This window comes from Suncus etruscus, chromosome X (genome assembly GCF_024139225.1).
Source record: "Suncus etruscus isolate mSunEtr1 chromosome X, mSunEtr1.pri.cur, whole genome shotgun sequence".
In the NCBI taxonomy this organism is placed as follows: Eukaryota; Metazoa; Chordata; class Mammalia; order Eulipotyphla; family Soricidae; genus Suncus; species Suncus etruscus.
The window spans coordinates 93,784,447-93,805,008 of NC_064868.1; the positions used below are offsets into that span (position 1 = coordinate 93,784,447).

The following is a 20,562-nucleotide window of genomic DNA, read 5'->3' on the forward strand; positions in this document are numbered from 1 at the left end:
GCTCTGCGGCCGGCCCCATGTCTGCCGCTAGATGGCGGTCGAGGATCGCAAATGGGCCCGGCCCGCCCATGGTCGGCTACTTCCCTTCCCCCATCGAGTCGACAGCCCTTTGGAAAATCTGGCGGGCTCACCATCCCTCCTTTGTCCCCGGTCAACTGAGCTCCTGCCCTTTCGTGGGTCCCCAAACTACCTGCGACTCGGGGAGAGCCGAAGCAGTTGGCTTGGGACAAGGAAGCCTGGGTGTAGGAGGGACATAGAATGTCTGGACAGCTACACAAATGCAGCTGGGAAAAGACTGTCTTGTGAAAACGCACTGACAGCAGCTGGGACACCTGTGCTGGGTCCCTCCTGGACCAGAGCCCTCTGGGGCCACTGCCTGTTAATATGCAGTGGGCTGAGCCAGGTTGGTCCCTCGATAATTACTCCACAGTACTTCTTTTTCTTCAGTTCTTTGGCTAGTTCTGAAAAGGAGGTGGTCGCCAAGGGAGAGGAAACTTGGCAGGAGAGGCCTGGAACTGCCAGAGATGGCCACAGAGAAGCAGCTGCATCCAACCTGCAGCCTGAGGATGCCAGCATCAAAGAGGGCCAGAACATTCCGCCAGTATCTGAACAGCTGGTGGAACTGGACAGTGAAGTCAGCAGGTAAGGGCATACCCTGACATGACAGACATGCCCATTTCACTCTACAGATAATGGTCAAGGGCTCAAAGAGGGGACGCACTACACCAGAACATCTCAGGGTTAACAGCAGATTTCAGCTTCCAGCCACTCATGAGAATTAGTAGACCAAATCTAGACAAACTAGATGGTAGAGCTGTATTGTCCGGAAGCCAGTCGACATTTGAGAGACAGTCAGGGAGGCATCTGTGAGTGCCTCTGGCATTGATGGAGATGACAGTCTCTAAGGAATATATGAGGGGGGTGAGAACAGGGCCATGAGTAGAGGCAGAGGTTACCAGGGTGGCCCCTCTGCAGCGGCCGCCTTCTAAAGGGGTGTCTCAGCATTGGGCTGGACCCTGGGGCAATGGAGGTTATGGAATTTTCTGGCAGGTCAGTTTCCTGGATGAGCAAGGCAGTGGAAATTGTGCCTCCCAGGAGTGCTGTTCTCTGTAGAGACCAAGTACCTGTGTACTTGCAATGTAGAAGCTGAGCACTGTCCAATTTTGAAAGCTGTTAATTTGATGATTTTTTGCTCTTTTTAAAGGGAATTCTTAGTTTACAAAATAGTTTTAGGGATGGGGAATAGTTCGAAGGGAGGAGTACAAGCTTTGCATGCATATGGGAGCTTGTGTTTGATCCCTGACACCACATGGTTCCCTAAGCACTACCAGAAGTGACCCCCCAAGAACTGAGTTTGTGAGTAGTTGCTCCTGACCACTACTGGGTATGGACCTAAAATAAGCAAACAGTCATTAATTGAAAATATTCCTAGAAGTATGTAATATCTTATAAACTATCCAGAAGCACTCTGTCAATTCTTATTTCCTAAACTCCACAGACAGGACTAGGATACAGTATGCTGGTTTGAGGGCACACAGGACTGCTACTGATGTGTCCAGCCCTGATTCAAATCCTGGCATTGCATAGTCTCATAATATCACTAGCCCTGAGCATCATCAGTTTTGGCCATGGAGGACCATGGCACTGCCAGGGTGGCCTGGGAATCCCCAGCAGTGTTGGAACCAAGCAGCATCGTTTCCTGGGACCTTTGCATTGGTCCAGACCTCTAAGCTATGTGTCCAGCCCAAACTCCCTTTGCTCTTCACAGCTGAATTAGACCCCTTTGTGAAAATCCCCATCTAAGGTTGGTTTCCATAATTTTGAAGGATCTTCAAAGAAATGCTTAGGAGACTCAGGGGCTTAACTTGTGATTCAACTACTAGCCTGTCTGGCCAATAATTACCTGTAGAGCCCCCAAGCCTCCTCTGCACTGTTAGGGACCCCCATAGATCCATGGGACTGCAGGCACTGAAGCTTTTGGAAGGGCATAACCTGGTGTCAAAGCGAGCTATCAAAGCAGCTATGAGTTCAGTAATAACCAAGAGCCCTGGGCTGCATCCTGATACCACATAGAAAGGCCTCTTAGAACCAGTTGGAGGTGGTCACCATGCACACACTGAAAGACATGTCTGAGAGCCAAGGCATACCACTGAGTCTACACGACAGTTTTGCCATCTCAGCTGGTAGAGCCTGCTGTGTACTGAGAAGGTGCTGGCATGTAGCCATGGTATACAAGGCCTAAGTATATTAGCAGGTCTGAAAAACATCCCATTGCCAGGCCCTCACTAAACCATGATGCCGGAACTGCCCAGCTTAGTTCTGCTGTGGGTAGCCCCATAAAAATGTTCCAATGGTTAAAAGGTAGGACACGAGTTGGAAGGAGAATGAGTGTTCAGGGCCAGTGCCCAGACTAGACCTTGTAGGCTGGGAAGAGAGACCAGGACAGGAAGGCTCCCAAGGGTCCATTTTTCTGCCCCCCCCCCCACTGGAGTTTCTCCCTGCCACTCCTCAGCCTCTGTCTGGCTCTACATTTTCTCCTCCATCTGTCTGTCCATGTTCCATAGAGCCTTCATCCTCATCCACTCTCTAGAGATGTGCCCGGATGTATTTGCTGAGGTATCTGGAGAGGTACAGGTGTATCACCTACCCAACTGGAAACACGGTCCTCTGGAAGGGCATCCAGGAAGAAAAGGTGGCAACATTTTTGGTGGTTTGAGACTTCGGACTGTATGGCCTGAGTGCCAGTGAACTTGGTGTAGTTGGTGAGGGCAAGAGCAGGGACTCAGGGAGGTGGTAGATCCTAACTGTTGCTACTAGAAGGTGATGCCCAAGTATGAGCCACATGAATGGACCATGTACAACTTGAGTAGTGAGGCCCACATCCAACAGAGGTCATGGCAATGGGAGCTGTGTGAGGAGCTTGAGCTGGTACAGCTTTTGAGACGGGACTGGAGACCGGCATTTAAGGGCCTGGCTGGAGAAGGGCTCGGGAAGCTGCCTGTGGAGAGCTGCAGCTTCTCAGCAGCCAAGAGGCAGAGAAGCTGGGATGCCTCAATTTCTTGCCTCCACTTAGGGCTGGGCCTTCTGAAATGAGGAACACCGGGCTCTCTCCAGGCAAAGCCAAATTCAGTGACCCTGCATCAACCTCGCATTTCCTAGGGATTCTCTGGAGTCATAGGGCTGACCCTGGGGGAGTTGGGCTGGGGTATACCCACTATGTCAACAGGGAGCTACTAGGCAGTTAGTCACATAGGTCCTGACACTGGAGAGATCCTGGTGGACCCCAGAATCTGTCGACCTTGCTCCTGACTCACACTGTGTGGCCTTGGGTGCCCATCTACCCGGGGAAGAGCCTTGGAAGGCCTGCAGAGAGCAGTTTCACTGCTCTCACTTAGTGCTCAAGCGCTCGCCCTCTTTGGCTTCTTGCAGGACAGTGCCTCCACCAAACTGCCTGGTGACTGTGACCGTGAACACCACCGCTGAACAGCCTCATATTTCTGCTCCAGTGGCCCCAAGTGATCTGGAATCGGGCTCAGGCAGGTAAGCATCACTGTGACCTTTCAGGCTGGCAGCTGGGTTGTGGCATCACTTCTCCCAGGCACTGCCAAACATTCATGCCAGTGGCAGAGAGAGCATGTGGTAATCTCGAGGTTCCCAATATCCACCCACATCTGTGGGTGTCAACCAACCAGTTCTATGGCAATCTGGTTATGCCAGTGAAGCACTGTATCAGGACTTTGACTCTCCCTTTGTTCACCATCAGGAGCCTTACCTGCACTCTTGAAGCATGGGGGTACCAGGGAGGAAGCCCATAATGTAGGAGCCATTGGAGGGATCCCTGCAGATCGAGTGTGGATCCACATGTAGGCCTATGTGAGCTCACGGGCAGGGCTGATTCCAGCCATGCAACTCAGCATCTGGGGCTCAGTCAAGGAGGGGGCTGGTGAGGTGGAAGAAAGGGCTTGACAATACCCAGTACCCCCAGGGGAGACCCAGAGTGGCAAGTACCTGCACTGGAAGGCTGAGGAAGGAGAATCTAGTCACAGGGAGAAGACAAGAAAGAGCATTTAGCTCTGGGCTCATGTGGCACTAAGGTCCCGTGAAGGATCACAGCTGTCACCCTGGGGCTGCAGGGAGCCTATATCTAGGTCTGTCATCTATGCACAGTGTACTGAGTCCCTGGATTCAGTGCCACAGTGGGTTCCACCAGCACTTCCTTCCCCCCTCATCCTGAGCCTGACCGAACCTCTTCACTTCATTTCAACCCCACAGAGGGGCTTGAAGTCTCCCCTTTCCTATGCTATTGGGGATGGCCCAGTCAAGCCCTCTTGTTTCTCCACAGCAAAGGGCTCGTGTTGGTGAAAGAGTACACAGATGCACGTGAGCTGTCTTCCCGGAAGCCGGGAGCCACCAGCTACAGCAGGTGAGTCCTTTACCCATGGGTTGACACATATTCCCCTCTTTCTGTGTTCACACTACCTCAGCCTGGGCTTGTCCCGGAGTGGCTTCTGGGTGCTTGTCTGTGGGCTGGATGATCCACTTTTTTCCAGGTGAGTTTTATGTTTCTAGGTGTCCTACCTACTTACTTACTTCATACTACAGTTAGTTTGGCTGGGACCCAACTTCTGTGCCTTCCCTTTCCACCTATTTTTGCTTCTTGGTGGAGTCATTAGCCCTAAGAAAACCATTCTTCACAGAGCTGCAGGACCCTTCAATCTCAACCAGTGAGTTCCATCCTGTTGTGGAATTTGGGCCTTCTAGAACTCCTCTCTTGTGCTCCGGCACTTTTCCTCTCTTCCACATTCATCATTTGAATACACACTGAAAACACTGACATATATCCATGGGTTTGCATTCATCTTCCCCTGCCTGCTCATTCCATGCATCTCAGTGAAAAACGGAGTCACACTCACCATGTCCCTAGGGATATTCATGATAATTCATCATCCCGTTGACATGGGGAGTGTTTTCATAACAGAGATACAGGCCTTTCAGGGCTTCCAGGGTGGCATGCATGGGATGTGGAATGATGAGCTGGCCATGGAAGTGAGATTCAAGCTCAGACTTAGCCCATATGGGATGCTCAAAATTTTTGCACCTCAAATCCTCAACTCTAATTTTCTGGGTGTATTGTGCAACTTTATTGAAGGAATTTAGTCCATAAAGCTTGAGGTCCGGTGGCTTTCAGGCCATTCAGCAAACTGCTCTCATGATCTCCAGCCAATTCCAGAATATTTTCACCCCCCCAAAGGAAATTGTGGATGCATGAACCCCCATTACCACCAGCCATCTATCTGGTCAGTTTGTGACTCTGGCACTTTGATAAAGAAAAATCAGAGATTCGGCTTAAAGTGCAAAAGCCGCCAGCACCACAGGGAGCTGTCCTTGGTACCTGTAGACAGCCCGGGTGGAATTGTTCATTCTGCTTCCTGTCCCTCGACTCTGTGGGCTTTGCGGTTGTTGTTGACTCTTGGGCTGCACCTGCTGATGCTCTGAGGCCCCTCCCGGCTCTGTGTTCACCAGACCATCCTAATGGTGCTTGGGGGCCTTCTGGACTGTCACCCAGAGCAGCCACATGCGAGGCTGGTGCCTTCACCCTATACTGTCTCTACCCCAGTCCCACGACATGTGAATCTCCCTTTGACACTATGCTTATTCAGACCATGACTTAAGCATTGGTTCAAACTTAGGTGTTCCTTCTTGGGCACAGCCTTGCCTGCTCCCACAAACTTTCCCCTTTTTCCCTTGGCAGGAGCTGAGTAGTTCAAAGATCCATTTTCCATTCTTTCAGGCACAGTTGCCCCCAAAATAAGGCTGTGGAGGGAGCCCCCTACCTGCCCACCTACACCTGTTGTGCCGCACTTTTTTTCTTCCTCAACCTGGTGTCTGGTTTACAGAACCCAGACCTATGAGCAGAGAATCCCTGCTACTTTCTTCTGGCCTGTGAAGCTGGGGACCCACCTGCCATCCACAGCCTCGAGGGTCTGAGCAGAACTTCCCACCCCCATGGCAGGATGAGGTCTTTTCTCTTAGAGACCTGGGCCTCTGCATTCTCTGCTCAGAGTCATGTGTGGAAAGTGGACACAGGGTTTTCCAGAAAGAGTCCTTGTCTGACCACTTTCCCTTGCCTGCTCTTTCCCCTCTCCGCTCTACCAGCTGCAGTGGTGCCAGCAGTGAGGAGGCATCTGGCAAGGAGAAGAAAGGCCCCGGGAGTAGCACAGGTGCCCAGAGGTGAGTCTGTCAGGAAGCTGAGGGAGGTACCACATAGTCTGCATTGCTGCTTCTCACACACCTTCAGCAGCTTCTCTGGGAAGTGTTTTGCACCTTCTAGAATGCATGCTCAGAGTGAGGGTGGCCTTTGAACCTAGCTGAGGCCAGAGGATAAACTAGGTAACAGAGGCCAGAGGGTAACAGAGGTAAACTAAAGGCAATGGCAGGGTTCTGGAAGCCTGAGAAATCTCTAGAGATAGAATCCTTGGATCCACGGATTTGCAGCTTGCCCAGGAATGGCAGAGGAAGCTCCAAGAGACAGTGGGCATGGGAAATGAAGAGAAGAGGGGGGCTTGCTCCGAGAAGAGCAGTTTGGTCGAGCTGAGTCTGGCCTCTTGCCTCCTTCCGTGGCTTCCAAAGCTGCCAGGCACTGCCAGGCTTGCCAGCATTGTGCTTATGACAAAGCGTTGATGGGTCAAGGGGTCTCAGGTCACAGTGGAGGGAACTGGTGGCAAGATGGGGCATGCTGGAAGCCATACTGGGAGTCAGATGGACTAGAATGCAGCAGAGACCTTCTTGGGATCAGCTAGTTCTGCTCCCACAGTGACTCTGTAGCCGAGGAAAGCTCGAGCTGAAACCCTGGACATTCCTGCACAGGAGTCAGCTCTCATGGGGCTTGTTGAGAGGAAGAGCAAGAATTCAGTGATGAGTGGTCTTGCCTAGGGCCACACTCAAAGTTGAGAGGGAGAGAGCTTCTGGGCTTCAGCCAAAGATTTGTGCAGGCTCACTCTTTGTAGGTGGGTTTCTAATAGAGGGAATGGTGTCAACAGAAAAAGATTCTAGATCATGCCAGGCTTTCCAAAGGGGAGCTTCCTTCTGGTAGGGGAAGCCTGGTTGTGCTGCACAGAGCTGTGCCATACACTAGTGATACATTGATTTAAGAGGGGGCGGGCTCTTAAGTAGCTTCTGGGAATAAAGATGGGGAATCTGGGAGCAGGCAAGATAAACAGTCCTGAAGTCAGTATCTGGAACTTCACCATAAGATCCTAGCAGGCTTTCAGTGGGATGTCTTCTGAGCACCCCTGGGGTTCCTAACACACTACTGGCCAGGTGGAGGCTGGGGGACAGGCTTCAGTGGTAAAAGACATGAAGAACGTCAGGGGCTCAGAGTGATAGTACACTGGGAAGGGTGCTTATCTTGCCTGCAGGTAACAGGCTTTGGTCATCAGCACCCTATATGTTTTCCCCAAGTACTGCTAATAGTGATCCCTGATCACAGATCCAGAAGTAAGCTGGAACCCAGCCAAATGGAGCATAGAACATATGGACATAGAGAGGGCATCCAGGGACTTTGGTTTTTCCCCCTTCCTACCACAGGGAGACATCAGTCACCCAGAACAAGAGTGAAGCTGTAGGGTGAGCTATGTAAAGGTTGATCACACAGCAGAAAAGGTCTCCAGGAGAAGTCGGACCTAGTCTTGTCTGGGGCCACATGGCTCATTAAACACCAGTGAAGATGGCAGAATGGAGGGACTGACTGGGCTTTCTCGTATCTGCATGCCAGTTTGATGAGGGGCGGGGCTTGTTTTCCACAGAACAACTGGAGGCATCTGCACCTATTGCAGCCGGGAGATTCGAGACAGGCCAAAGATTACCCTGGACCATCTTGGCATCTGCTGTCATGACTATTGCTTTAAGGTAATGAGCGAGGGTGAAGGCACTTGGACATCACTCAAAGCCGGGGGGGGGGTGTCCTAAAGGGGTGAGTGGGAGAGAATCACGGAGAAAATATGACCTTTATGCCATTGCATTATGTCACAGAGGTTTGGCAGAACTGGGCTCTGCATGAATGCCTAAGTCTTAGGTCATAAAAGAGTGTCACTGGTTCCATTTGCCCAATTCTCTGGAGGAGACAAAAGCAGTCTTCAGAGGTAAGATGTGCAAAGGCATAAGACCAGGGTGAGAACACCAAGCCAGTTCCTGTGGCCATGCTGGCATGAGGGAAGGCAGAGTTGCAGGGAGAAGGCATGGAGAGAGTTGGGAGTTAAACACCTTAACCTTTCACCCATTGGCCTGGGGGACAAGGAAGACACTTTGTATGTTATGTAAAAAGTAATAGATACCATCTAGAAAATTTGAAATTCAGAGAGAACCTAAGCTAGGTTCTCAGGGTACATGTCCCTTATCTCCACAAGCGAATGAACTTAGGCCAGGTGTGAGCAGGTAAAGAAGGGGGTGCTGAAGGACTTGCTAGTAATAGACAATGGGAGAGGGGATTCTCTGGCAGTGACCTCTGGCATCTACGTTCTCCAAGATACAGATTCTCAGGTGGCCGCAGGGCACTGTCAGCAGGTCAGCTGGCCAGAAATCCGAGGGTAAGGCCCAAGGACTGAGCATAGCTCTGATGCATGACCTCAGGAATGGCACTGTTGGTGGCATTCGACCAGGGCCTGAGCACATTGGGAGCAGGGAGAGCAGGACAGGGGGCAGGAGGAGAGGGCTGGCCTTAGTCGAGGAGCATAGCTAGCACAGTGGATGCTTGTGCAGAGTGTGGGTCTGGTGACTGGATGATGCATTAACTGTGCTGTGCTTGTCTAGAATGGGGACATGTATGGAAGATTCCATGTGTGAGTCCTAGTCAGAGCAAAGGAATGAGTTTTCTCCAGCCCACAGCTCCCTTTGCTCAGAATAAAACTAGCTGCAGTCTGCAAGTTGGCACAGTATATTTGCAGGACATGGAAATGGGAGATACCTCATAGGGGGAGCACAACTGGGCAAAAGTGGATGTGGGTATGGACTTGAGGCCCACCAGGGCCAGGGGTCAAACAGGGGATTTGCTTTCAGTAGGTGTGGAATTGGCAGGGGTATCGGCTGGCCCAGGTTGTTCGGGAGAGCAGAGCAGCGAGGCTGGTTGTGTGGTGTGAGGGGCCATCAGAGTGAGCTGCATGCCACCACGAATGGGGTATCTGGCTTGTCTATTTGTTTTGGGGCCTCTCCTGGCTCGGTGGGGAACCCTATGTTGTGCTGGTGATCAGATTGCACCAGCCACATACAGAGATGCATCTTACCTGCTGTACAGTGTTCCAATACTCATCCCTTCACCAGTGCTCATTTTCCATTATCAACGTTCCCCCATTTTCCCTCTTGCAAACTCCCCAGCATGCCTCTATGGTAGACACCTTCTTATTTCTTTCTCCTTTGCCCTTTAAGCACTATGGTTGGTAATAGCAATTACTGAAAGAGTATCATGCCTATCACTTTAGCTGCTTTCAGCACCCAGTTCTTGTCCAAAGTGATCATTCCCAACTATATTTGCCATAGTGGTTCTTTCACTGTCCTAACTGCTCTCCCCTGCTATTTGTGGCAAGTTCCCTGCCATGCATGGGTACACCTGGCTCTCATATCTATTGTCTCTATTTTTATATCCTCAAAATGAGTGCTATTATTCTTTTTTTTTTTTTTTTTTTTTGGTTTTTGGGTCACACCCGGCAGCGCTCAGGGGCTGCTCCTGGCTCTACACTCAGAAATAGCCCCCGGCAAGCTTAGGGGACCATATGGGATGCCGGGATTTGAACCACCGTCATTTTGCATGCAGGACAAATGCCTTACCACTGTGCTATCTCTCCAGCCCCGAGTGCTATTATTCTACATCTTTACCCCTCCCCCTTATTCATTTTGCTCAGCATAATACTCTCTGTGTCCATCCATGTATAAACATTTTCATGACTTCATTTTTCCAAACAGCTGCGTAGTATTCCATTATATAAATGTACCATAGTTTCTTTAGCCACTCATTTGTTCTTGGGCACTTGGGTTGTTTCCAGTTTGTGGCTGTTGTGAATAGTGCTTCAGCAAACATAGGAATGCAGAGGGATCCTCTGCATAGTGTTTTGGGTTCATATGTTCCTAAGAGTGGTATTGCTGGATCATATAGAAGCTCAATTTATAGTTTTATGAGGAATATACATATTGTTTTCAAAAAGACTGGACCAGTCTACATTCCCACCAGCAATGAATGAGAGTCCCTATCTCCCCACATCCACCCAAGCACTGGTTCTTGTGCTTTATGGCATGTGCTAGTCTCCATGGTGTGAGATGATACCTCATTGTTATTTTGATTTGCATCTCCAACATAATTAGCAAGGTGGAGCATTTTTTTTTCTTTTTGGGCCACACCCGGAGGTGCTCAGGGGTTACTCCTGGCTATCTGTTCAGAAATAGCTCCTGGAAGGCACGGGGGACCATATGGGACACTGGGATTCGAACCAACCATCTTTGGTCCTGGATCGGCTGCTTGCAAGGCAAATGCCGCTGTGCTATCTCTCCGGGCCCTGGTGGAGCATTTTTTATGTAACATTTAGCCATTTGTATTTCTTCTTTGAGGAAGTTTTGTTCATCTCTTCTCCTCATTTTATGATGGTGTTGGATTCTTCTTGTTATATATATCTTATATATACCTTATACCATATATATACCTTATATATCTTAAATATTAATCCCTTATCAGATAGGCATTGGGAAATAGTTTTTCTCATTACATGGACGGTTATTTCCCTGGTCATCATTTCTTTTGTAGTACAGAAACTTCTTAAGTTAATGTAGTCCCATGTGTTTACCTTTGCTTCCACTTGCTTGGCCAGTGGTGTTTAATCCTTGAAGATGACTCTAGCTTCAGCATGATGGAGAGTGCTGCTCACAGTTTCCCCTATGTACCTTATGGTTTCAGGTCTTTAATCCATTTTGATCTGAACTTTGATCCTAGTGCTCTTATGGATCATGCCAAAGTCTCAGGCAACAGACACACATCAGCATCCCTGAAAGATTGTTAAGACACTCAGCTCTGACCCTCTAACAAGATCCCAGGAAATGCTGAGGGTGTTAGTTTGATGACCACACTATGTTAGAGAGAGGCCAAGATATTGAAAAGAAGGGACCACAGGTGGGTTAATGAGAGCCTGTTCTTCGATGGGGGTTTATCTTTGCCCCCGACTGAGTAGGGATACTGCAGAAAGGCACACAGACGTGACTGGCACCAGGGCATGGCCTGGGGAATACACTTCCTGTATTTATAGGGCATTCTGGGAGGGATGGTTGTGTTTTCTAGATTCAATACAGGTTTGTTTTTCAGCCTAAAGGCTGTGACCTGTGGATTGACAGAGAATATCTTGGTTTTTGGATCCTTGGGCTTCCACAGAAAATCCTAGCTCATTCTATGCATCTTCATCCCAGAGCACTTCTGTTAAATGCTAGGGCAGATTCCAGGAGTGTGAGGTCTAAGCATCTTGGCATCTGAAGTCTCATGTTGCCAAGTGTAGTGGTCCAGAGGTGGATGGGTGAGGGTTCCGGTGGGCTTTATGGCAGCAGAAGGTGTAGAACCAGACATGAAGGGGCTCATGGGAGCATTTGATATTCTGCATATGGCTCTGGGCATGGCAGGATCAGGGTTTGGCCCCTGCCTACTAGAGCTTCCCCAAGGGATGAGGAAGTTTCACGATCATTCCAGGAGCTCCTAGAAGGTAGAAAGATCATCAAAGTGGGGAACCCCAGTTCTCTAGTGTCGCAGAGATTCTCAGAGCCTAGGGTGCAGTGCTCGGTTGTGCCACTGAGTGCTCTCACTGTGCTTCTGAGAACCTTCATGTCTACTGCTCGTGTGCCCAGTTTTATGCAGGAGGCCTAGGACTGCCTAAGGCACCCCAATTACAAATAATTGAGCTAGCGTTCTGGCTTAAGCCTAGTCTGCCTTGTGCTTCTCAGTTGTTTCAGTTGGAAGCTGCCTCTATTTTATGCTGTGATTTGGACTTGCCTCCAGGGCCAGCGGGTGCTGTCAGTGCTGTGTCATCATTCATTTCCATTGTGCCCCAACACACTCACCTTTTATTCACTCTCTCTTTCAGTGTGGGATCTGTAGTAAACCTATGGGTGAGCTTCTGGATCAGATCTTCATTCACCGTGACACTGTCCACTGTGAGAAATGCTATGAGAAGCTCTTCTAGGTGGGTTTTGGTGCTTTTGGGTTGAGCCACCAGAAAAATCACTGGGGAAGACCTATACTTTGGTCTTTCCCTGAATCTGGACCAGGCCACTGCCTTTTATTAGGCTTTGTGGTGTGTGGGATGGGGGATGGGTGAGTCATTGTATTCTTAACTCGTGTGATAATTTGAAATGTTTGGTGTCATGAAGAAACATGTTCCCAAAGTTTTGGAGTTCGCATGGAAGGAGGCAACAACTCACCTTCCATGCATTCCCTCAGATGAGTTGTGCATGCTCTGAATGTTATCCTGGCCTGGCTCTTTGCTCTTCTCCTCAGACCATTTCCACCATTGCTCAGTAGTGTCAGGTCAGGACCTCAGAGCCTGACATTCAGAAAAGCACCACAATCACCCAAAGGCAAAGATTGGGAGCAGTAGCAGAGCAGAAGGGGTCACTATCCTCTGGGGCTGGCCCCACTTTTTCGGGACTGAGTACTGAAGGCAGGTTTACTGGCTAAAAGTCAGAGGGATTGCCCCCATGTCTGATCTCTGCATGGGCCCCAGTGCGCTCCGGCCACTTCACTACAAGATACCACAAACCCTTCCTTCTTGACACCTCCTCAGCTTGACACAGAGAGCAGGGTACTCCCTTAGGCAGTGAGATCAGGGAGCCATCAGGCACTCCCAGGGCTCCATGCCTGTTCTGCCCTCTTTCTAGAAGACACTTTGGCCTTAGCCTTAGTCCTGATGCCCGGAGCAGTCTCCTATCTGGGGCCCCAGGTTTGATGTGGATTGCACTTGCACCTCTGACCTCATGTCTTATTGCTTTTTGGTCTTCCAGGTTGAGCATAAGCTGAAGACTCTCAGACAAGTCCGGCTGCCCACCATTCCCTGATTCTCATTCCTCACACTGCCCTCTCCTTTATTGCTTCCTGCTTTTCGTCTTTAATGTGAACTCGCTTACATCCAGTAACTCTGACAATGTACTTGTGTGTAGGTTTTCAGTGCTTTAGAGAGCCCTTCATACCTGTCATCTGATTGCAGGCTTGCACATAGAACACTGAGAAAAGAGCCCAGCTTGGCTTCCCTTGGACGGATTGGCGTCCTGATGAGCAGAGGTGGCCTGATCTCCAAGGCATGACCGAAGCATAGGGTTCATTGCGTCCTGATTTGGGATTGGAGAATATGCCACTTTCTGGCCAGCAGCTCCAAGTGTCCTTGTGTTGGGAAGCAGGAGGCCACTCATCAGCAGTCTCAGGGGCCAGTGAAGACTGTTGACAATCTCTGGTAGGGAAATTGCAGGCCCTGGATGCTAGGGGTGCTGCTGACGATGTTTAGCAGATCTATTAACCTCCTGTGCTTCTCCAACTACTTTGAAGATAGTTTGATTGGATGATGCAGCAAGTTCTTATGAGCACTTTTCTGATTGATTGCAACCTTTCAGGAGCATGTTTCTGATTGACAGCAGCCCTTCAGAAGCACATCTGATTGATAGCAGCCTTTCGGGACCTCTTCCCACCCTTCATCATAGTTGATATTGTCCCCGAAGTATGTGGGGTTGTATAAGAACATTCATATAATTAGGCTTAATTTCTGTAGAATGTTATTCTTTGGAGATGATTGGTCAAAGTGACCTCTGTTTCTAATCTTGATTGCTGATTGGTATCTTTGCCCTCAAATCCTGATCCCTCCTTGGTGCAGAAATCTTCTCAAGTAGGTTTGGGGTAGACTCCAGCTGGATTAAGAAATCAGAAAAGTAGCCAATGTTTCTTAAGGCCTTACTGTGTTTTAGGCACTAGCATCGGCAGAGTGATGACATGAACCCTTATACTATTCCTGTGTAGGACATTCTTGTTCTCACTTCATAGTGAATGATGATGCTCGATAGCCTGTGCAGAGCTACTGCTTTCTCTCTCCCGAACCCTCTACTAACAGGACCTGGATTTTGTAGTCATTCTCTGCTGAGGTCAGGAAACCTCCTTTCCTTAGACCTCCAGAGGGTAGTGTTAAGTCCTGCCCCCAGGCATCCTGGAACCCCACTCCATGAAGACCAAACCAGCCTCATACTCCTGTGCTTCCCTTGCAGTGCTTCTGAGCTGAGATGTTCTCAGTGCACAGACTTCAATCACAGACCTTCCCAAGAAGGTGCTTTTCAGCCCAGAGAAACGCCAGAAAGTTCACTGATCCAAGCAAGAGGTTTTCCAAAACTGAGTGTAACTGTCAGCACCTCAGTTCCTTAGAAGCTGAAGACCCAGTGGCCAGAGCCAGGCTCCATGGAGCTCTTTCCTGCTTCTAGCAGTGCCAGGCCAGTCCTATAGGGAGGCCTAGCTGAAAAGTTGGTGATGAACACTGAGGGAGGCCCTGGTCTCTTGAGGGAATTGGAAAATATATGTCCCTCTCCAGGCTCAAACCTCTGTGCCCTAACCTCGTGAACTTGTTCTCCCTGTCCAAGGTCAGAGAAGATCTTTACTTGCATTCAGACCTGGGCCTGTCTAGCCCAAAGTGCGAATCTAGTGGATGAAAGTGAGAGAAATGGCTGTGTGAGTGGCAGGTTCTCGGCAAGCTGAATTGCAGGCCACACAGTGATGGAGCACAGGGTAAGGAGGTGAAGAGGTTCAGAACATGCAGGTGCCCCAGGTCCATGATAGGTTCTGCCCTTCCAAGAGCTCTAGGACCAGCTCTCACTCAATCAAGTGAGCAATTTCAAAATCAGTATTGCTTTTGGTTTAAAATAACCTCTTTTATGTCCCAAAAGGTATAGAATTCTGCAGACTAAAGGAAGGGGGTGACATCACACTTCTTTTGCTTCTTATTGTCTAGTATTTTAGTCATACTTGTTTAATCTACATCAATGTACACCATTAAAATAAATATTAAAATGTTGCATCTGTCAATGTTCAAGTGTACTTTATTTTTGTTTTTTGTAATTTGTAATTTTTCTTGGCCACACCTGGACATGCTCAGGTCAAGGATCCCACCTGGTGGGGCTTAGAGGACATATGCAGTGCCAAGGATTTAGCCTGGCCTAGCTAAGGACAAGTCAAGCACCTTGACTATTCTTTACTATATCTCTGGCCTCAAATTATCTTTATTCAATGTAATTACCTGATGTATTTGCCATTTCCTTTATTTTATCACTCGAATCCACTCTATAAAAGCAAACACTTTCAGAAGAATCAAATCAACAAAGAAAAATGCAAAATCTAGAATGTATGTACAGAAAGTACAATTTTAGACTTGCCAGATTATAATGAGGACTATCAATGTTTTGGAGTCCATTCTTCATTCCTATACTGATAGGTGCCCTCCTTCTTAGGTCACACACATGGGTACTTACCTGTGTCCTCCCAAGAATAAGATCAGATACAATGGGACCCTGTTAGAACCCCCCCATTGGAAGATGAGATGTTGGAGCTATGGGATGGGATTGATGATATTTCATGCCAGAGCAGCCAGGTACAGAGACTGAGGGGAGGACTGGACCCTCCAAGCATTACTCATTTTACCCACTATATTTGTTTTTCTCACCATAATTTCCTGCACTTCTAGTATGCAGTGAGATGAGTTTCTAAGAGAGGGAGAGGTTTCACCAGAAGACCTGACACAAGTTCTACAGAGCCAGAAGCTTAAGTTGGCTCTCAGCCACCTAGGACCCCTAATGCTACCAAACCAACTAGGAATGTTGATTCTGATGATGAAGAGGAAGAGGGTTACATGGCATGGAAAGAAGGATTTTGTCTGGAACTCAGGAGATGGATTCTCTAGTAGTGCCTCTGAGTATTCCATGTCCAATGATAGAAAGTTATTGAAAGATCATGCTAGTGCATGGCAAAGAAAGACACATCAGTTTCATACTGCCTATTCTCCCCTACCCCTGACAACTCATATGATCCAACCCTGAGTCCTTCTTGAGGGATCCATGAGCACATATAGATGTGGTCACAAAACAAATAAATGACTCATACAGGCAGGACTACTAACATTCTCAGCTCAAGACAACTATCTGTACCTCTGCAACAAGTCACAGCCACATCCAACTGGATTATGTTATCAGGAACTTGAAATGCTAATGGAAGAAGAGAGTTACACATAGTGACTACTGGAGCAAAAGAGAGTACAGAAAGTAAGGCACATTGCTGACCCAGCTTGATCCCTGACACCTATGGTTTAACCCTGAGCTGGCTAGGAGGGAATCCCTGAGAACATCCAGATGTGATCAAAAAATAAACCAAAATGCTACTACTGCATGTCTGGCTGCAGTCACGGTAGCTGAGCACATTTTGCCTGCCTATTTTGTATTACGATCTACTAACTAACCCAATTGTTCTTACTGCCATATCTATATTGCATTTAGTCATTGGGTTGGGCCAGGGAGACAGATCAGCAACACAAACATTTTTAAGCACTTGTTCTACATGTGGAAGGCCCTAGACTTTATCTTAATATTAGAAAATTCTCAAGATGCAGGAAGAGGGGAGAATGGCACTGGGTATATCATACATACAACCCCAGTTAGATCCCTTGCTCTGTGCCCAGAGATCACTTCTGACCATACTTTGGGACCATCTGCAGGGCTGGGGACTGAAGTGGAACAACTTTATACAAAGCAAATGCCTTAACCCCTGTACTTTCTCTATCTAGACCTAAAAGTTTTCCTTTCTAAGCAGAAATAAACAGGGATAGAAGGAATAGGATGTGGGAAAAAAGGAATGAAACAGTAGTATGATCACATAGTAAAAAATATTGCTCCTTCAGCCTGATCTGTTCCCAAGAAATCCCACTGGCTTAGACTGGCATGTGCTGAAGTTCAGGCACATGATGATTTAGGAATGGAGCCATTTTGTTCCATTTGATCAGTAGATTTAAAATTATTTACCTAATCATTTAAGAAGCAACAAATGGGAATTTTGAGGGTCTATTTTTTGCCTTGTCATAAGATGATCATGTCTTTTGGGGGAGGGTTTGGGCCACACACGGTGATGCTCAGAAGTTATTCCTGGCTATGTGCTCAGAAATCGCTCATGGCTCAGGGGGCCATATGGGACACTGGGGATTGAACCAGGTCCATCCTAGATTGGCTGCATGCAAGGCAAATGCCCAAGGCAAAAGCAATGTGCTATCACTCCAACAATCATGTTTTATGGTGTCAATTGAAGAAAGAGACTTTTTAGGAAGCCATTTTCCAGGACACAAAGAATGGCGGAATTTCTTTGCAGTTTCCCAGCTTCATGAGGCTCAGGTAAAACCTGCTATTGTCAATTCTTACTTTGGTTCTAAGTGAACATCCCTGAACAACTTAGAATCGTTGCTGTGGGGTTGGGGGTAACTGAACACAGTTGATATCAACCCTCCCACAAAAGTCAGCTGGACCTTCGATTGAGAACATAATGCCAAAGAGCATTTCTGTATCAGGTCACTTAAAGAGGTGGGTCTGTCATGAGAGAGCCTGTGAGGCCTGCTCTACTGCCCAATCAGGGGCTCTGCTCAGAAGCAATTTGGCTCCTAAATAGTTCATCGGGGTGACAAGTTCTTTTTGGTATGTATCAAGTCAATGAACTTCGACTTCTAATGCTTCTTCCAGTTCTGGGAGGTTCAAGGCAAGCGAGAGTCTCAATAAGGATCTGAGAAGTCAGGTTCTAATTCTCACTGTTGCCAAGTCAAGAGGATGAAGAAAAGCAAATGTTAGTTTTGAAGATAGCCTTCATATATAGAAAGAAATTGGAATAATTGGACTTTGTCAACAATTAATGATGTGTGCAAGATTCCAGAGCTGAGGAGTGGGGAAGATAACTCAAAGGGATGAAGCACATGCTTTGCAAGCATGAGGCCTGGGTTCTGCCTCTGGCAATGTACGATCCTGTCAGTGCTTCCATGAATGACCCATAGCCAGGTATAGTATCTGAGCTCCCCTAGGTATTGGGCCTACCTCTCCACAAAAGAACAACAACAACAAAAAGTTTATAGAGCTGAGTTCAACTTATAGGCAGGTAATTAAGCAGTGAATTTTCACCAAAAAGTGTGAATTAATTCAAAGATGATGTTAGGACCAGAATTTTATAACCTATAACTGTGTACAACAATTTTCATTTGTTGTTGCAATGCAAAATTTGTGCTATAATCACCCTCTTATTTTTGGCCACATTCAGTGGAGTTCAGGGATTACTTCTGGTTCCTGGTTCAGAAATTACTCCTGGCAGGCTCAGGGGATCCTATGGGATGCCAGGGATCAAACCCAGGTTGGCTGTGTTTAAGGCAAACATCCTTCTCACTGTACTATTACTTCAGCCCCTAGTTACCTTCTTTTTAATGAAAGAAAATCACACAGAAAATTCATTCTTCAAGAAAAATAACTGATGTAATATTTGGTCTGATTTCTTTTACTTTTTGGTTTTTGGGTCACACCAGGCAGCGCTCAGAGGTTACTCCTGGCTCTATGCTCAGAAATCGCTCCTGGCAGGCTTGGGGGACCATATAGGATGCCAGGATTTGAACCACCATCCTTCTGCATGCAAGACAAACACCTTACCTCCATGCTATCTGTCCGGCCTCATGGTCTGATTTCTTATACAGATGCAACACAGTAATAATTATATAGACTTTCATTTATTTACTTTCTTATTTACTGGAGGACCATACCGGCTTGCTCAAGGCCTACTTCTGGCTCTGTGCTCAGGAATTACTATTGGAGGTTCTGGGAAACTAATGTATAATTCCACGGATCAAACAAATGTCTGCTATATGTAAGGCAAGCTCCTTATCACATGTACTATCTTCCCAGTCCATATATACAGGCCTTAAAATTGTTGCTTTGTTGGAAAGTTGTATAAGCCAGAACAAATGATTTTCAATCATACAATGTCCAACACCCATTCCTTCACCAGTGCACATTTCCCATCACCAATATTCACAGTACCCCTTCCCTCCACTTCCTCCACTCTCTGCCTGCCTCTATGGCAGATAATTCTCTTCTCACCTACTCTCTCTTCTTTCCCTGTTAGGCACTAATGTTTGCAACATTGTTAGGGAGGTGCACCCAGTTTTTTTTTTGTTTTGTTTTGTTTTGGTTTTTGGGTCACACCCGGCAGCGCTCAGGGGTTACTCCTGGCTCTACACTCAGAAATCGCTCCTGGGCTCGGGGGACCATATGGGATTCCGGGATTCGAACCACGGTCCACCTGCATGCAAGGCAAACGCCCTACCTCCATGCTATTTCTCTGGCCCCCAGTACCCAGTTCTTGCCAAAAAGATCATTTCCAAGATTTAGACTACTTTTATTTTGGGGGAGTAAACCTGATGACAGTATACTGTCAGGAGCTGCTCAAGGACTACCCTCAGCTCTGTGCTTGGAGTTGTGTCCAGGATCAAACCTGGGCTCCTGCATGCAAATAATACACTCCAGTCCTTTGTGCTTTGTGTCTGCCGCCTGTCTGTCTGTCTGTCTGTCTGTCTGTCTGTCTGTCTCTCTCTCTCTCTCTCTCTCTCTCACACACACACACACACACACGCACTTTTTAGAGATAGAAAGTTAAGTCGAGAAATCACAATCAGATTTACTGCATTTCCTATATATTCAGGTAATCTCTTGTAAGTGTTTTTAAATATCCTAAGAGTCCTAGATCTGCAAGGAAGTCAATTTTCTGGCTCACTCAAAAGACCAGACCCAGGTGGATCACATGCAAGGCTTATCGGCTATGCTTTTGCTCTCCAGAAACTCATAAAACTAGTTTTAAGTTACAAAAAAATCTTAGAAAATATCTTTAAAGGGGTTTGAGAGAAATACAGCCAGCAGGGTGCTTGCCTTGTTCATGGCTGAATAGGGTTCGATCCCCTGAATCCCAGATGGTCCCCCCAGCCTTCTCAGGAGTGATCCCTGAATGCAAAGTTAGGAATAAGCCCTAAGCATAGATGAGTGTGAACCATCTAAAAATAACTTTAAAAAATTTAAAGTTTTTAAAAGTATCTTTAAGGTGAACATGCTGTATGTGAACATAATTATTGTTGGATAAAGTTTTGTCAGATTAAGTTAAATTTCTGGGAATTTAAATAGTATTCAATTAACAAAAGCATATACTTATATCTAAGTCAGTAATAATAGGGACACTCAAAGTGGTTGCATAATATAATTTACTAGTACCGTGAGACAGTACAGCCCTGCAAGACAGTACAGTCCTGCAAAAATAGCAACTAGCCTTGGACAGGGACATTCTTGGCTTTGTAGCCAGATTTAGAGTCCGCCAGAAATTAGACCACCAAAGTAGAAGAAAACATGATGTATGTCACAAGCTTGTCAGGATGTTCTAACTGCCATGCTTGCTTCTGCACATCTGCTTTGCCTCAGATAAGGTAGGAATGTGGCCTTGGCTCCCCCGCCTGTGTAAGGAAG

At 47.5% G+C, this 20,562-nt stretch overlaps 1 protein-coding gene across 1 annotated transcript in view; it reads left to right on the top strand.

Moving 5' to 3' along the window:
* The window catches only part of ZNF185 (zinc finger protein 185 with LIM domain), a 53,585-nt gene extending 41,382 nt beyond the window's left edge, over positions 1-12,203 (top strand). The window contains exons 18-25 of the mRNA XM_049766964.1: positions 448-644; positions 2,513-2,628; positions 2,818-3,032; positions 3,430-3,540; positions 4,343-4,423; positions 6,163-6,231; positions 7,806-7,908; positions 12,105-12,203. Of these exons, the coding sequence (XP_049622921.1) occupies positions 448-644; positions 2,513-2,628; positions 2,818-3,032; positions 3,430-3,540; positions 4,343-4,423; positions 6,163-6,231; positions 7,806-7,908; positions 12,105-12,203 (991 nt within the window). The remainder of the gene's footprint in view (positions 1-447; positions 645-2,512; positions 2,629-2,817; positions 3,033-3,429; positions 3,541-4,342; positions 4,424-6,162; positions 6,232-7,805; positions 7,909-12,104) is intronic.
* The last annotated feature ends 8,359 nt before the right edge of the window (positions 12,204-20,562 follow it).